The sequence below is a fragment of the Mastomys coucha genome, unplaced genomic scaffold, assembly GCF_008632895.1.
Source record: "Mastomys coucha isolate ucsf_1 unplaced genomic scaffold, UCSF_Mcou_1 pScaffold1, whole genome shotgun sequence".
Lineage (NCBI taxonomy): Eukaryota > Metazoa > Chordata > Mammalia > Rodentia > Muridae > Mastomys > Mastomys coucha.
This window is the reverse complement of record NW_022196891.1, coordinates 52,948,931-52,966,081: the sequence shown is the minus strand read 5'-3', so window position 1 is coordinate 52,966,081 and position 17,151 is coordinate 52,948,931. Positions and strand designations below refer to the sequence as shown.

At 48.0% G+C, this 17,151-nt stretch overlaps 1 protein-coding gene across 2 annotated transcripts in view; it reads left to right on the top strand.

Annotated features, from left to right (window-relative positions):
* The first annotated feature begins 2,072 nt into the window (after window positions 1-2,072).
* Window positions 2,073-17,151, top strand: part of Qsox1 (quiescin sulfhydryl oxidase 1) — a 39,347-nt gene continuing 24,268 nt past the window's right edge. The window contains exons 1-2 of one of the 2 annotated variants that reach the window (XM_031385399.1): window positions 2,073-2,641; window positions 10,830-10,930. In XM_031385399.1, coding sequence (XP_031241259.1) covers window positions 2,368-2,641; window positions 10,830-10,930 — 375 coding nt within the window. In that variant the 5' untranslated portion in view covers window positions 2,073-2,367. The remainder of the gene's footprint in view (window positions 2,642-10,829; window positions 10,931-17,151) is intronic. The other variant, XM_031385408.1, reaches the window with a different exon arrangement.

The window sequence follows — 17,151 nt, the reverse complement described above, 5'->3', positions numbered from 1 at the left end:
ATAAACCCCAGTCCTAATCTTTTTTGGCTTCTCTGTCAAGGAACTTTCTATGCTTTATTCAAATCCTTTGTATTCTTTCCCATTTCTGATTCTCTAAGATACAGAGACAAGCCAATCTTTTTGTAGTTCTCTTCCTTGTCTTTCCCAGGCACTGGGCCCAATGGCCTCGTCACAAGGTCTCTTTAATTCTCAGGCCTCTGGAGAAGTTAACTACACACCTTTAACAGTAGAGACACGTAAGGCACATTCTACTGGCACCTATCCAAGCAACTATAGTATTTTTAATCCCTAGAATCCAAAATTCCTAGGAGACATCTTAAGACAAGGGTAAGGCCCAGGTCCTCGTGGCCTCTATCTAGGATGGATGGACGTGGGGCCACAGAGGCCAGTCAGGGACTAGATCCCAGGGAGGAACTCCTAGCATATGGGATGGCTTAGGGTCAGACAGGAGCAAGCCTTCCTTCCAGTTAGTGATGTAATTTCCTTGAGTTTTAAATGTGAAGCACAGAGAACATAAGTAGTTGAAGGAAGCAAAAGCCCAGCTGCTGGGCCTCTTCCTGGAATGGTCTTTCCTTAGACTGTCATGAAGTCCCCTCCCAAATGCCATTCTGGTGTTTCCTCATAAGAACTTCCTTAAAATTGGAACATCCCTTACCCAACCTTGAGACTCTCATCTTTCAGCTACCTGGTTTCCACAGAGCTAGAAGCCCACATGTGCCAGGGGTGGTGACACTAACACATGCCTTTAATCCCAGCATTTGAGAGGCAGAGGCAGGAGTATTTCTGTGAGTTCAAGGCCAGCCTGGGCTACTTAGTGTGAGCTCCAGGATAGCCAGAGCTACACGATAGCCCATATGCCAACAGCATATGCTGCCTTCCTAACAACAGGCAGCACTTAGGCACATAGCCTGCTCTGGTCCTTTCCCAAGGTCTCTCTTTCTAGGAAGTATGCAAGGCTCAGGTATGCAAAGAAGGTAGGAACCAGTTACCCTCAAAGCTAACACACTCCTCTGGACATCTTGGGGGAGTTCAAGAACTCCAAAAAAAGAAACTGGCTTCCGGATTATCAGGAAGATCTAGATAAAAGGGTAAGAATTTTATATAATAATTTGGTTGCTTTTATTTTTGAGACACTATGTAGCCCAGGTTGGCCTGGCATTCATATTGTTCCACCCCAGCCTACAGAGTAGCTGGGACTATAGACATGCCTCACCATGCCCAGTGGCTTGTCATTTTTTTAAGCATACAAACGCATATGTGGTCTTCAGCGGGATTATTGACTCAGTCACCTCCTATTATAACCATATCTCCCCTTGATATTTGTCATCGGTCAATCTACATTTACTCGACTATCATCTATTCCACTGTAAGTTCCACGCCCCTCAGTCTTTTATCGTCTCTTTCTTAATATCTGGTGCATGACTGGCACCAAGACATTACTAGCATTACTAGTTTCTGATGAAGAAAACGAGCAACAACACATCTTAGGGCTCGCCAACGGGTCACAGAGCTAGGATTAACCCAGAGATACAAAAGAAAAAGACCAGTATGACAACCCTGAGGATGACCTATTCACTACAAGATATCTCACAAGACACCCGAGGTACAAAAGGTGGCCATAGGAAATCCACTATTACTTTCATACTTGTGAACACAAGATTAGTTGCTCAGGATACTTGGAAAAAACATAGGAGGAAGAGACTGTGTAGGCTTAGGGCGATATAGCATCTGGGCTGTGGGGAGTCCCACCTGAAGGAGTCAACCCAACAAGGGTAGAGGGATGTCAATTCCAAAGAAACCTTGACTCCAGGGCAACGGAGCCCAGCCGACTGTGGGAGGGGGGCATCGTGTCAGCCTAGGAAGCCCTCTAGCAATAGCTCCTTAGCCGGCGGGGCCTCCTGAGGCGTGAGCTTCCGGCTCCTGTGGGGCTTGACAACCACAATGTCCTACCTCGTGGCTCTTTTCTAGGAGCCCCCTAGAACTTTCTAGGAACAAGATAAATCTGTAACGATCATGCCAACGGACTCCGCTTCCGGAGGATACGGGGGCCGAGAGCGGCCAAACATTGCCCCGGCCCCTGCACCGACCCGGAGTGCGGCCTGAGGCCCCGGGCGAGCGGCTCTCGTTTCCGTACCTAGCTCGGACGTCTGGCTCGCCGGGGGCGGGAAGAACCCGGGAGCGCCGAGCTACACGAGGACCCTCGCTCCCGCAGTTCACGCGCTCGCAGGGGCGGTCCCGGGAGTCGGCCCCGCCTCCGGGGCGGAGGCTCGTAGCTCCTCCTCGCGGGCGGAGGCTGGAGGTGCGCTGCAGCCTCCGGATACGGACTAGTCACAAACTCGAACGAGGCGGACGTTTTAGCCGCCTAGGATGAGGAGGTGCGGCCGCCCCTCGGGGCCGCCATCGCTGCTGCTGTTGCTGCTGCTGCTCCCGCCGCTGCTGCTCTCGAGGCCCGGCGCTTACGCGGCCCGGCTCTCAGTGCTCTATTCGTCCTCTGACCCGCTGACGCTGCTGGATGCTGATACGGTGCGTCCGACTGTGCTCGGCTCGAGTAGCGCCTGGGCGGTGGAGTTCTTCGCCTCCTGGTGTGGCCACTGCATCGCCTTCGCCCCGACATGGAAGGAGCTTGCTAACGACGTAAAAGGTGAGAAGTGGAGGCCTTCGCCGGCCCACCGGCAGCTCCGGCCGGCTGTCCCTCTAGCTCGTCCCCTCCCCTCGCGCCTTCCTTGGCCCATCGCAACCCCTCCCCTCCCCCAATCCATAGCCTGTAAATTCTCCCAGGCCTCGTCCCCCCTCAGTCCTCTCTGCTCCTGCCTGCGTTTTCCTCTGACAAGTCTTTGTCTCTTTCCTTCGAGATGGTTTTCTTGTTTCCTGTGCTCTTCCCTGGGCTTTCTCCAGTCCAGCTTTGTAGCAGCCCCCTTCCTTGTCCAGGGATCTCTTCTTGCCAACTTCCCTAGCTGTCGAGGTGGAACCGTGCTGGGAAGAGAGTTGACATTCATTCTACCGCCCCCACCACCTTTCTCCACCCCCATGGCAAGTTACATAGTTGGTATACACGTTTCCTTTCTCGTCCTTGTCTATGTGGTAGACGTCTTTCTTCATCGGGTGGTTTTCCTGTTCGCCTATTTCCAATCCAGGCCTCTCTTGACCTGCTACCTCTAGCTCCTTAACTTCCAGGCCACATTCTTATTTCTCTTCTCCTTGAGTCTGGGCTCACATAGATCTTATCCTTTAACCCCATGAAGCTAAACTGTATGTAGGCCTGTTATGTGTGATTGGCCCTTGCTCCAAGCTCCAGTCCCTGGTCTGGATATTCCTCAATTCTAAAATGCCAATTATGGTACCCACTATTCATTTAATTACAGCCTAAGGGGTAGCAGGATAAGAAAACCACAAAACGTATAGAGACTTTTAAGGTGTGTTGTATTATAGGAATGTTAAACTATTTAACAACTTAGGACTTGCAGATGGAGGGACATGGTAATATAATGGTAATTATTATATACCGGGTGCTTAAATAGTAGGCACTATACTGTGGATTCGACAGAACTTCCTCTCTGCAACTTAAAGATCCCAGCTTAAAGATTACATCTTTCTAACCCAACTCAAGAGTGCTGGGGGCAGGGGTAGGGGGCAGTGGGCAGGAGTGACATGGTTATGGGGACTGGTTTCTGATTTTGTCATTTCTCTGTGTTCCCTGGTCTGTGGTGCTAGGCAGGGCATTTGCAGAGCTGTTAGCCCAAAGTAATCATTGGATGAGAGCTGTAAGTATCTTAGTTAGGGCCAGGTGTTCCTAGAGACAGGAAAACTAGAACCTCAGTCCCCCTTCTATGCAGTTGATGTCGCTCCACAAGCTCAGATGGGTGTAAAGGGCGCCTTTGTCCATGTTCATTCTCACACTTCATCTCCTACTCCCCTGAGCAGCTGGCAAAGTGCTTACTGAAGTGGTCTTATGGAACGGTGTGTAGTTTTCAAAAAATAATTTTCTTCAAGACAGGGTTTCTCTGTGTAGCTCTGGCTGTCTGGGAACTCACTCTGTAGACCAGGTTGACCTTCAACTCACAGAGATCCGCCTGCCTCTGCCTCTTGGGTGCCACCACTGCCTGTTCCCCAAAATAAGTTTTAGGAGCACTTAGACCAAAAATAAGTTTTAGGAGCACTTAGTAGCTCTTTTTTTCCTGTCTCCAATTTATACTTGCCCACATGCCTCTCAGTCCCCATCATCCATATGAGCAGTCCTTCACACTATTTTAGTGATGTCAGTGCATTTGGTCAGGGCAAGAGGGAGAAAGAATGTGGGCTCTGGAGCTGTAGTAACTGAGGGGAAGTTATACCTGAACAGTGCAGGCCCAATACATTTCAGAAATGTTCCCAATCCATTTCTAAGTTGAGTCTCTAAGAGGTCTTTAAGGGCAACATATGGGCTCGCTTTGTAAGGTGCTTGCAGTTTAAGAGTGCTGAAGGGAGAGACTGGCTTCCAGCTGACTCACATGCTTGGCCTCATGCAACCCAGAGTTTTCCTGTGAGTCGCATATCCAGACACTGACACAGCATGTTTATATACAAACATTTCCAAAAAGGGTCTCACAAGGAGTGATAGTCCTTCTCCGGAAAGAAAAACATAAACAAATCTTAACTTGTGGAAGGAGAAATGGAGACATCAAAGGATAAACCAAGAGGAAATGGGAGGTAGGGGGTTTCAGTGGAAACTGGGGTCTCTTTTTGACCATGGAGGTAAGCCATTCCTTTTAGCAAGATTGTACAGATGGAGGGCAGGATCTGGAGATGGCCTGAAACGGTGAGCAGCATCCTCAGTTCCTTTTGGAGAGACTAGGGCTTGGCTCACTTCTGTGTTCTGTGGTTCCCTGAGGAAGTGTGGCCACAGGCTAGCAGATGGCTGCTCTCAAACTATTCTGAGTGGTGTCATAGTAGTGAACTGCCCTTACCGGCTGCTACAAGTGTCTTGAGCAGGAGCAGAGAGAGTTCATGGATGATCATGGGGACTGGGAAGATGTTTGACATTTCATCTGACTGGATGGGGCTCATTTCTTAGTGAGTTGGATGGTAGGTTCTCTGGGAAGTCACTGCCCTGGGGCAGAGCCATTGTTTCTGTTCCAGAGCAGCTCCTGTTTGAGAAAATGATCAAGTCCAATTGGGACCTTCATTACTATTCACGGGCTAGTCGGTCGGCAAATATTTGTTGAGTCACAAAGCATTGATGGCATAGCAGCTGGGACACTGAACTATACATAGCAGGAGAATGGGCAACAGTATGAAGCTGTGTTTGAAAAAGGCAGAGGAGTGGTTCACCTATTTCTTATGGTAGGAATTCAAATAAAGGGACAGTCATGGAGGGATAAGCGGGTAGTCAAGGCTTTGCTCAGACAGCTGTTACACACGTGCCAGCTCTTTGCTAAGGACTTTTCATCAGTATTCGAGAAATGGATGGTGAAACTCCTCCTCTCCACACCCTCCAATTATTTTGGCTCTTGATTACGAAGGTTCAAGTTCAAGATAGAGGAGCTCATTGCCTTGGGTCTTTGGCAAGATTAAATACATCATGGTATGAGTGTGTCAGTGAATTCTCACAGTTTGAGCCAGGAAACAGAGCAAAAACATGTCCTAAAAAGCTGGTGGGAGTTCTTTTTGTTTTTCTTCCCTTAAAAATTTGTCTGCTTTTATTTTATTTGAATGAATGTTTTTTCTACCTGTGTGTCTTTTCATCATGTGTATAACTGATGTCTGGAGGCCAAAGGGGACTCTGGTAAATAGTTTCAGCTGGTTGTAAGCTGCCACATCAGTGCTGGGAACCAAACCCAGGTCCTCTGTAAGAACAACAAGGGCTCTTAACCCCTGAGCCATCGCTCCAGAGCCTGGTGGAAGGTCTCAACTTAGCAGTTTCTGCCTTCCCAGCATAGGCAGGACAAGTGGTGGCTGAACAAGGTAGGGTTCTCCATGGAGGAAAGCAGCTTACATAGAGCTGTGGAACTGAGGTTTGTAAGACACACGTCTCTGAGCTTCAGTGAGCACTGTGGGCTTCTTCTTTACTTCTGGGAGCACGGATGACATCTTGTACTTCTGTGCCCGTGATGTCTACCGTAGAATGTGGTCTAGGGAGGGAGCACACACATGACAGCCAATGGCCAAAGCCTCACAGGATTCCAAGTGATGGTATGAACAAGAAAACTTGCTGCCGGTGCTGTGGCTCCTTTTGACTCAGGCCTGGACTGTCCGTCAGGAGTAGAGGAGGCATTTTGTCTATCTCGTGACCTCACTGCCTTCACCAGGAAGCAAGGAAGAGCCGTGGCGGTGACAGTGTAGCATTGAGTAGCAGCCCTTATGTAAGGTATGTATGCTTAGATGGGGCAGTCGGGAGCTAAGAACAGGCCAGCAGCTAGTTACCAGGTCTTACTGGCTCCTGGTGGCTTGGGTAAGTTTGTATTCCTGTCTTAATTAAAGGATCAGGCTTGTTTAACATTCAGAGGTAACATGGTCTTTTTTTTTCTTTTTTGGCAAGAGTTGTTTGCCATCGGAACCTGAACAGGTTTCAGAGCTGCAAGGAGACAGTGGTAAGTCTAGACCATTGGTCCTGGCTCTCCAACCCACGAGGAGCTGAGTCCCTGAGAGGAGGCATATGGATCATATGTGCATCAGTCATGTGTTACTATGAGTCATTCCTTGGCCTCTGGGCTCAGGGTTCTTCTTGGACCAAGGAGTCTGGGAGGCGAACCAACCTTGCACTCCAGAACACATCTATGTAAGGGCATAGAGGAATTTCCATGCGCTCTCTTCCTCATCTACCATTTCAAACTTCAGACCTTTCTTGGCATCTCTCTTCCTTTCCACTGTCCATTTCCCAGGTACTGTGTTCTGCCCAAGTCTAACAGTAGTAGGAAGTGTTTCCACAGGAGCGAGTTGGGAGGGTTAAGAAACCAAACACCAGAAAGCCCCTCTCTCTCACAAAGCAATTGCACTGTCCACCCAGCTAGGGCTGTGCTAGTAGCTTACTTAAATAAAGAGCATTTAGTTTAAGTATCTTTTTTGGTTTTTGTTTTTTTTGTTTTTCTGGGAAGAGCTTTTCCTGTGTAGCCCTGACTTCCTGGAACTCACCTGGCTGGCTTTGAACTCAGAGATCCACCCGCTTCTGTTGGGCTTAAAGATGTGCTCCTCCACTGCCCAGTTAGTTTAAGTATCTGAACTGGCTTTTGTTTATGGTTCTGGAATCCCTTAATGTCTCTATCTGAAACATAGAGTTTCTGATGGGCTGAGTTGGGGGTGTGGCTTTACAGACAAAAGGACTGAAGACTGACAAAAAATGTATGTCATAGTTACTTCCTTGGTAAGCTTTAGAGCAGTGGCTCTCAGCCTTCCTAACGCTGCCACCCTTTAATGCGGTTACTCATGTGGTGGTAACCACAACCACAAAATGATTTCAGTGCTATTTCATAACTAGTTTTGCTACTGTTATAAATTGTACTGTAAATACCCAATAAACAAGATATCTGATATTTGACCCCCAAAGGGGTTGTGACCCACAGGTTGAGAACCAATGCTTGAGACTTCATTACAATGTTAGTTAAAACTGGCCTTTTGTGAGTTTGACTGTTATCTCTCCTGATCTCTTGGGAGGTCAGATAACTTGGTTTCAACTTAGTGGCATAGAACTTCATGAGTTGTTTCTATTTTGTTCATCTGTTGTCCCTGGTGCGTTTGCTCAGTCCAAACCAGTGACCTCCTGGAAATTATATTTAATGTACTAGAATCACGAATAGCCAGGTCTACAGTGTTTACGGTGCATACTATAGATGCATGTGTCATGGTGGATCTTCAGGATTGAGACACCTGAAGAAAATCCTTTGGTCAGAACTTAGCCAGTACCTAACTGGCCCCAGCTTTCACCTCTACCACCCTTTGCGATTGAAGCAGGTCAGAAGAGGCACTGGTTTCATTTCGTAGAGCACAGGTCATCAAGGTGTAAAGAAAGCAAGGCAAGCCCCGTCGGTGGCACATGCCTTTAACCCCAGCACTTAGGGACCAGAGGAGCATGGGGCTCTATGAGTTACAGGTCAGCCTGGCCAGGCCAGCCAAGATTGCATGGTGACAGTGTGTGTGTGTGTGTGTGTGTGTAGGGGGGTGGCGGACAGCAAAAGCAAGTCCAACCATCAATCTTTCCTCTTGTCCTCCTCCTCTGACCTCATCCTTGTCCTCCCTGCATCCCTATTGAGAATTCAATATTGAAAATGTTGTTCTGCTCTGAATCCTGGGATTAGCTCCAAGGCTCGAATCCTGGGTTCAGATCTTAGATTTACCGTCACTTAGCTTACTAAACCTTGGGCTTGGTTATCTGATCTGCTTTATAGTTAAGGAAAGCAGATTTGGAGATAAATGCTTTAGTACTTCCTCATTGGGTTGTTGAGAGCACTGAACTAGATAAAATTGAGCACACAATAAACCCACTAAATGTGCCGATAGCATGATCCTGTAAACCTGAACTCCAGGTCGATGTGAGGTATAGAGAAGGTACAAGTATTTCCGCCATTTTCTCTAAGAAAAGGCTATAACTGGAGCAAGAACATAAGTATAGGTAATGCCCTGACCCTCAGTGGGGAGAGGAACAAGAAAGCTGGTCAAGTCTCATAGGCCTCTCAAGCTGTGAGGCTCCTGGTCTATATCCTCATTGTCAGATAAGGGTGTGATAGTCAAGGGAGTGGGGGGGGCAGTAAAGCATAATGATACAAAACATCCTGTTCTTTCCACTTCCTCCATGGTGCATAAAGATATTTCTTGAGAATAGCTGGGCCTTTCTTGTCTCTCCAGAACCAAGTTCTGCCCAGAGGCAGAACAAAACATAATGGGCTCAGAGTGTGCCAGATGGCTCTAGGAGATGACCTGTGTATCTCACTAGCCTGGAGTCTTCCTTTGGCAGGGGCACAAAAGGGACTTAATACGCCCTCACCTGTGATCCAGTGTGAAACTCTGGACTTGGGCAAGGGTGACCATGGGCGAGCTCTTCTGTGACCTTCCTCTTTCTTTTAAGCAGTGGTTGTCATCTTATGGGTCATGACCCCTTTGGAAGTCAAATAACCCTTTTACAGGGGTCACCTAAGACCATCTGAAAACATAAATGTTTACATTGTAATTCATAACAGTAGCACAATTTCAGTTATGAAATAGCAATGAAAATAATGTTGTGGTTGGGGGTTATCATAGGATGAGGAACTGTATTAAGGGGTCACAGCGTTATGAAGGCTGAGAAGCACTGCTCTAAGGGACGAAACAATCATGAATGAACACAGGCATTATCACAGGAGATTGCTTTAACTCCACCTACTACATAGACTGAGGAAAAACCGAGGCTGGAGCCAAAGAGAACATGTTCTAGCACTAGAGCTACCAAGAACTGAGAGCCAGTTCCTGGTCTGGGCTGAGTGCCTACTGTGTGCTGGGTAAGAGTTGTTGGGCATCAGGAGGTCTTAAAAGCCAAAAGACAGTAAGAGATGAACACTCTAGCCATTCGGTGGGTCCTGGAACTTTGGGCACATGAGGCAGATCTTCCTAGGAGGCAGTAGTGTTCCAGCTGAGTTGGAGCTGACAGAGGGACTTTTCAGGGAAGGTGAATGAACAGGGTAGCTGCAGAGGCCCTTGTGTTTGGGGAGAGCCTGGAGATAGATGAGAACCATGCTTTCAGGGAAGAAAGAAGCCTTTGGCTTTGCTTTGGAGAAATGCTTACAGGGAACTAGATATGTGGACAGAGGACAGATGTAAAGACACTCGGAACTACGAAGGAGCCGAGAGTAGAGGGCAGTACCCTTAGAACCACAGGCAGAAAGGACTGGAGAGGCTAGCAAGGCGAAGCACATTAGAACCTACATTAGAGGTAGGATATATGAGGTTATCCCAGGAGACCCTCTGTGGAAAACGCTTGCAAGGGAAGGAAAGAAACCAGAGCAATGTCCAGGCCACTTAGGACAGACAGGACAAGAAAGTAATGGCCTGAGTGGGGGAAGGCACTCAGGAGCAAAGAGAACTTGGAGTCAGGTTAGAACATTGCTGTGGGCAAGCTACTGACTGTTCCTATAAGAGGAGCCAACACTAGAGGGGAGGCTAGAAAAGTCCATGCCTGACCCACAGCACTGACTTCTTTAGTGCCTCAAATCCTGCAAGTCCATGCTTTATGATTTGACGCTAGCCATGCTTTCTCAGTTTATGTAACTCACAGCTCATGGTGGCCTGACCTGAGTCAGAGCTCAGGTCAGTTGTTTAATACCAACTGATTTCCTATTGCTTTCTGCTCCGTGCCATTATTTACTCTGCTAGTTACTTTCTCAGAGAGAAGCCTCTAGGCCTGGGGCCTGAAGAGAAAACGTGACCAATCTTCCTGACTTCCCCAGGCCTACCTTCTGGAAGGGTCCTGGATCTCCTGCTTTCTTCCATCCCTAGGATTTGTGTCTCTGTTTGGGCTAGGTACCTAGAGGCTTGCGGAAGGTTCACTGGGGAATACAAGTTCCCAAGGCATATTGATTCTTAGGCAGCTCTTCAGGGACAAAGGGTTCTAGGGGCTACACTCCTCATTCATCTTTCTTTAGCTCCTCCAACCCCAGGCCATATTCCACAAAGGCAGTAGGGAAATTCAAAGGCCATTGCAAGGCCTCATACCATGCTATTTAACTGCATCCCCCTAAGTGGAGACTGAGGGAAGTGTCTCAGAGGTCATTTTCTGAAGAAAGTATGACTTTGTTCATGGGAGTTTGGGGGTTAGTTGGGTTTTGGGTGGAAGAACAACAGAAAGTGCCAGCTTCTCTTGCTTACTGGGGTCATCTTTGTCTTTTCAGACTGGAGGCCAGCACTCAATCTTGCTGTCCTGGACTGTGCTGAAGAGACCAACAGTGCTGTCTGCAGAGAGTTCAACATCGCTGGCTTCCCAACTGTGAGAGTACGTGAAGGGGAAACTAGAGTTGGGTGGTTCTGGCTGAGCATACAATCCTCTGTTCTGCATTTCCCTTCCTGAGCTGCTGAGCTTCAAGGAACCTTTGAAGTCCTAGCCCTGGAGCACTCAAGTCCTAGCCCTGGAGCACTGTCCCTCCATCTGATGAGGCATCTATTTTAGAGACAGAGGCAGAAAAGAAAGAGGTGTCCACGTTCTTAGAAAGTCTGTCTTTAGCTGGGCAGTGGTGGCGCACACCTTTAATCCCAGCCCTTGGGAGGCAAAGGCAGGCGGATCTCTGAGTTCGAGGTCAGCCTGGTCTACAGAGTGAGTTCCAGGACAGCCAGGGCTATACAGAAAAACCTTGTCTCGAAAAACCAAAAAAAAAAGAAAAAGAAAAAAAAAGAAAAAAGAAAAAAAAAAAGAAAGTCTGTCTTTATGGAGGAGAGGACATGTGCTAATGTTGGCCAGGGTAGATCCCAGGATTGAGTGAAGTAGTTGTAACACAGGCTAGTGAGGGCTGCTACCCCTCAAGGTTCTTTTTAATTTTTCTCACTTCTGACCCCCAACTCTTGGAGGTCTGATTGTAGTCTAAAACCAGGATACCAACTCTGAACCATGTATGGGCAGGATCAGCCTCTGGGGACCTGTTGTTCTTCAGAGACACTGGAATGCTTCATTCTCGTCAAGCAAGAAGAGCCTTCACCCACTGGAGCTTCAAAGGGACTTAAAGGGACAACCTTACCCCACAGTCAAAACGTGCAGTGTGTCAGGTGGCAGGGCTTCCAGCAACAGAAGTCACCAATAGGCAAGGCATGAGGGTTCTCCTACCCTGCTCTGACAGAAATGACATGAGCTCCCTGATGATCACCTGTCAAGGATCAATTTTTAAAAATAATTTACTTATTTATTCTAATTTTATGTGTTGGTGTTTTGTCTGCATGTAGATCTGTGTGAGGGTGTCGGTTCCCCCTGGAACTGGAGTTACAGACATTTATGAGCTTCCGTGTGGGTGCTGGGAATTGAACCCACATCCTCTGGAAGAGCAGCTTTTAACTAATGAACCATCTCTGTAGCCCCTCCACTTTAATGACTGAACAGTTGCCTTGGTTCTCAAGAGCTCTTACACAGCCCAGAATAATACAGTTGTAGCAGTTAGGGTTGGGTAAGGGCCCTCCCAGGGCTTACTCCTGCCCACCAGAATAGTATCTAGATAAGCAGTTTGTCTACAACCATTAGAACTATCAGGAGATATGCCTTTGAAGGCTGAAATGCCAAGTATTATCCCTGGAACAAGATATCTCTGAGCTCAAGGACCTCAAGTTTCAGTCAGAATTCATGAGCTGGAACTCAGCCTGACCACTCAGCGGGTTCATCTCCAGGAGTGCTGACCTCTGGCCCCCCCTGGATTCAGAGGCTCCCCTCTATCCCAGAGGCACCGCTTCCTAAATGGTCACCACTTTAGATCAGGACCCAGGCCCCTGCTCTAAGATCAGGTTAGTTTGGGGAACTGTGGCAAAACAATGCCTACTGCCACATCATCCAGGGAGGCTCTTATCAGACATCTCTTTAAATAGCAAACCTCCCTGGCAAGGACACTGCTTGTCCTCAGCCCCAAGATATCTAACAGTACTTCCTTGACAATGCTCTGTCTTTGTGCAGCACCAGAGTGGGCAGTGCTCTGTGGGAAAGCTGTAGGATGCCAGTGCGGCAGCAAGAGCCATCCTCCATAGGCTCATAGTTTCCTCCCTCTGGGTCCTGAACCCTGTCTAACCCACAGAGAACATTCAGGACATCCAGTTGGAGTTCTGTAGGGCTGACACATAGAGCTTTCTGTTCAGCCAGGGAGGAGCCAGGCACCTGGGTGTGAGGCAGAAGCCCAGGCAGTTGCAGGTCTGGAGGCTTCTCAGCACCTGCCTAAGTCACGCAGTACACGCAGCCTGGATGCCTCAAGTGATTAATCACTTACCTGCCCAGCTGGCTGTGGGAGAGCCTGGGAGGGACCTCACCTGGTCGCTCTGGCTTTCCCCTATTTCCAGACAGGTCACACCTGACTGGGCTAGTTCAGTAGACAGATGTCCATTTCCTAAGCTCTGGCTGGCAGCCCTTGGCAAGGTTTGCCATGACTTCCCCGAGGAGCCTGCTGCTTAGTTTCACCTGTGGCCAATGGTTCAAGCTGTTGGTAGTCCTCACTCTTAGAGTCTAAACGACTCTAGACAGTACCTTTGAAATGGTGTGGCTTCCAATAAGATAGATATATATAGAGATATAGCTATCTCTATATATATGTGTGTATATATGTGTGTATGTGTTGTGTATGTATGTGTATGTATATGTATATGTATATGTATATATTACATTGTGATCCTGAATTTGGTTTGTGTTAATTATTGCTAAAGCAAGAGTTAAAGACATTTTTTGTTAGGGTAAAAAAAAAAAATACTGGCTGTCATTTACTAAATTGACTACTAGGTTGCTTCTAGCGTGTTTTAAAATAGTACTCACACATATTTCAGGTTTCCAAAGCCTTGCTTATGAAAGCCTAAAGTGCCTGTAGACAGGCACTCTAAAAAGCAGATTTGAAAAGTCAGCCAGCCAGCCAGCCAGCCAGCCCCGCTGCCTGCCTGCTGCCTTGTAGGCACCAGAGCCTGTCTTTGCTCACTACCTCTAGAGGCTCCGAGAGCCCTAGGTGAGGACCCATGTTGGGTAGGGGTCCTCAGGGTAGAGAGTTTTGCTGGTGTGATGAGGACATACCCACAGGAGTCTGGCCACCACAGTGAGTGACGGGTGTCACTGTCCTTTTTCTCTGCCTTCAGCACCTTGCCACTATAAGCACATGTTAAACTTCCACTAGCCCAACCAGTTTCGAACATGTCTAGCCCTGAAGGTCGGGCTCCTGCTCCTTCAGGTCCCTGTTAGGCCGAAGCAGAATGCCTTTGGGAGAAGAGCAAGATTGAGGGAGGAGGTGAGTTGGCAGTAGGTTTTGGCTGAACAAACCCTAGGCCAGAGCAGTGCCCCTCATTATGCCGGGAAGGCCTGTTTAGTGAGAATTAGGGGAAAAGTCCAGCAGAGAGTCTTCTCTCTGAGATGACACTGTCTACTGATAAGATTGCTGTGTACGAAGAAAGGTCTTACCTGTGGAAGTACCCGGCCATTGGGATTTGGGGTTGTTGGGGTGTGGGGGTGGTAGATGTTAGTTCTTCTCTTGTTCCCTGATCTAATGGTAGTTTCTGTGTGGAAGGTAATCTAGGAATCCTCTGAAATAGCAGCTATTGATGGCTCTGTCAGCTGGGTGCACAAGGCTGTGCTCCCGCCTGGGGGAAAGGCTATGAACAACTGGCATAGGACACAGATGGACGTCTGGTTGGGAGGCAGGGAGCAGTCTGTGTGGTAAATGCTGGAGGAGTTAGCCTCTCTTCCTGAGGTCTTCACCTGCTCATCAAAGAGGACTTCCTGTGGGAGAGGGCTCCAGATGTGTGTAAGGATGGGTGGAGTCTGACATGGACAGAGGAGTGTGGGCAGGAAGGTGAGAGCTAGGGCCTATTGTGAGAAGAACTGTATGGCTTGGTGTGTGGTGTGGCATTCAGGTTCATGTTGAGGGTGAAGTGGGGCAAGAGAATAGGAGCCCAGGAATGGCAGGCCCTTGGAAGCCACTTGTGGAGTGCAGAGCCTGGACTGTTACTCTGTAAGCTTCTACTGGAACCCTGTAGCTCAAGGGTGAGTTGTCAGGATGACAGAGATAACTCAGGTGTCTCCTGCTCTCTGAGAAATGGACATGGGTTCCCCTCTCCATTGTCACCTGCTGCCTTCCAGACATCTTCTTCTACACTGATCTTTCCTAGCACGGAGATTAAGTAACTAAGGCTGTCACTCTTTCTGAGCTCATTATACAATGCTTGAAGACCTGATTATGTTTCTGAAACCTGGTCCTATGCACTTGGCTCCAGTGCCACCAGTTGTCACTCCTGGAATTTGTGCTTTCTGTTCAGCTGTGTTGGTTCCTGGTGTCTTGTCTTGTGCTAACGGTAGTCCTGTTGTTGTGGAAAGACCAGAGCCTCACAGGAGCAGCAAGTCAGGAGAGGCCAAAGCTCCTTCCTGTCTCTTGTTTTATGTTGAAGGATGAAAAGAAAGAAGCAGGCTGGAGAGATGCCTCAATGATTAAGAACCTTGTTAGCTCTTGCAGAAGACCCAGGTTCAGTTCTCAGCACCTTCATGGTAGCCTAAAAACATCCTGAACCTCAGGGGATCCAATGCCCTCTTCTGACCTCTGCAAGCATCAGACACATGCATGGGGGTAAAACACATATACACATAAAATTAGAGAGGGAGAGATGGAGAGACAGAGAGTTAATAAATGAACTGCTGCCTGCTCTCAGAGAAAAGACTCAGTCCTGGATGCTGTGTTGATTTTTCTCAAGGGTAATTGACCTCAGATGGCACACACCTTCATGGCTGACTTAACAAGGACACATTTTCCAGAGGGCAAAAATGTACCCTGACTAGATTTCTACTTGAGCCTTCGAGATAATGAAGGCCTATCACTGCTGGGTTGGACAGAGGTCTGCTAAGCAGCTAAGTGTGCTAGACACTATCCACACAGGCACAGCAGGGTTTGCAGCAATGTATAAACTGTTAGTACTACCCACGTCAGGCAGGGGTTTGGTTGTCTTAGTCACTGTTCTATTGTGAAGAGACATCATGACCAAGGCAACTCCTAGAAAGCATTTAGTTAGGGGCTTGCTTACAGTTTCAAAGGGTTAGTCCTTTATCATCACTGTGGGGAGCATGGTGGCATATAGGTAGGCATGATGCTGGAAAAGTAGTTGTGAGCTACATCCTGATCTGCAGGCAGAGAAAGAAAGGGGGGCAGGCCAGCAGACAGACACCCACTGGGCCTGATTTGGGCTTTTGAAACTTCAAAGCTCACCCCCAGTGGCATGCTTTCTCCAAAAAGGCCACACCTACTCCAACAAAGCCACAACTCCTACTCCTTCTCAAATAGTGCCACTCTCTGCTGACCAGGCATTCAGACATATGACCTACTCCTTCTCAAATAGTGCCACTCTCTGCTGACTCCTACTCCTTCTCAAATAGTGCCACTCTCTACTGACCAGGCATTCAGACATATGAGCCTGTGGGGGCCCTTCATTCAAGACACCACAGGGGGTTACTGGATGAAGGTCACTGTAGTAGGAAGGTGTAGGAGAGACACCTTCTTCTCTACTACAGGTGTAGTAGGAGTGTGTGGAATGGTGGAAGGTTAGTTTGGGTTCAGATCCTGAAAGGAAGGCCTTGAATGTATTGAGTTTGGATCTTACTCATAGGCCATGCAGAGCTGAAGAAGAATCCCATAATCATGCCTTAGAGAAGGAAACATAGTGGTACAACAGTTGAAGAACTGATTGAGAGAATATTGAGTTCCTTTTATTTTTATTTAGTGTGTGTGTGTGTGTGTGTGTGTGTGTGTGTGTGTGTGTACATACATTTGGAGGTCAGGAGTCAGTTCTCTCCTTCTACTATTTAGGTCCTTTGGATTGAATTCAGGCTTTCAAAGTTGGCAGCAAGCTCCTTTGCCTGTTGAGCCACTTCACTGGCTGAGGACTAACATTTTTGACTCATGAAGAGAAAGCAACTAGGAACTACTGTAATAGACTGGGACCTCAGTTTCCACCTGTTGATCCTAGTTTAGACAAGGCGAGGGGGCTGTTGAAGAGTTATCCCCAAGGCAGAGTAGCAGAACTTGCCAGATAACTGGATGGGGGTTGTAGCAAAGGGCAATGGCAGTGTGGGCAGCAGGGAGGAGGACTGATTGCTGGGTGAGGTAAGACACAGGTGCAGACGGAGGTTGAAGGAGGCTCACTCAGCACTGGTGTATGGGCACGGGGCCTTCACACCTCCATGGAGTTTAGTAGATGGAACTAGAAGTCTAGGACAGGTGAGTTCCAGAGACTCAAGGCTCAGATAGTAAATGTGTTGGATAAAAATGAATGACTTGGTAACAGAGAGAAGTAGGTTTGTTTGTTCATTCATTCATTCATTCATTCATTCATTTGAAAGTATAAATGGAGCCCTTTCCTCCCGATGGTTCCTGTAAGAACACCTTAAACACAGAATGATCTGATCAGATGTGGAGCAGCAGGAGAGACTCAGGGCAGATGGGAATTAATGACAGTGGCACAGGCTGAAGTCAGGACAAGGGCTAACAGTAGCCAAGAAGGGCTGGTCTGTCC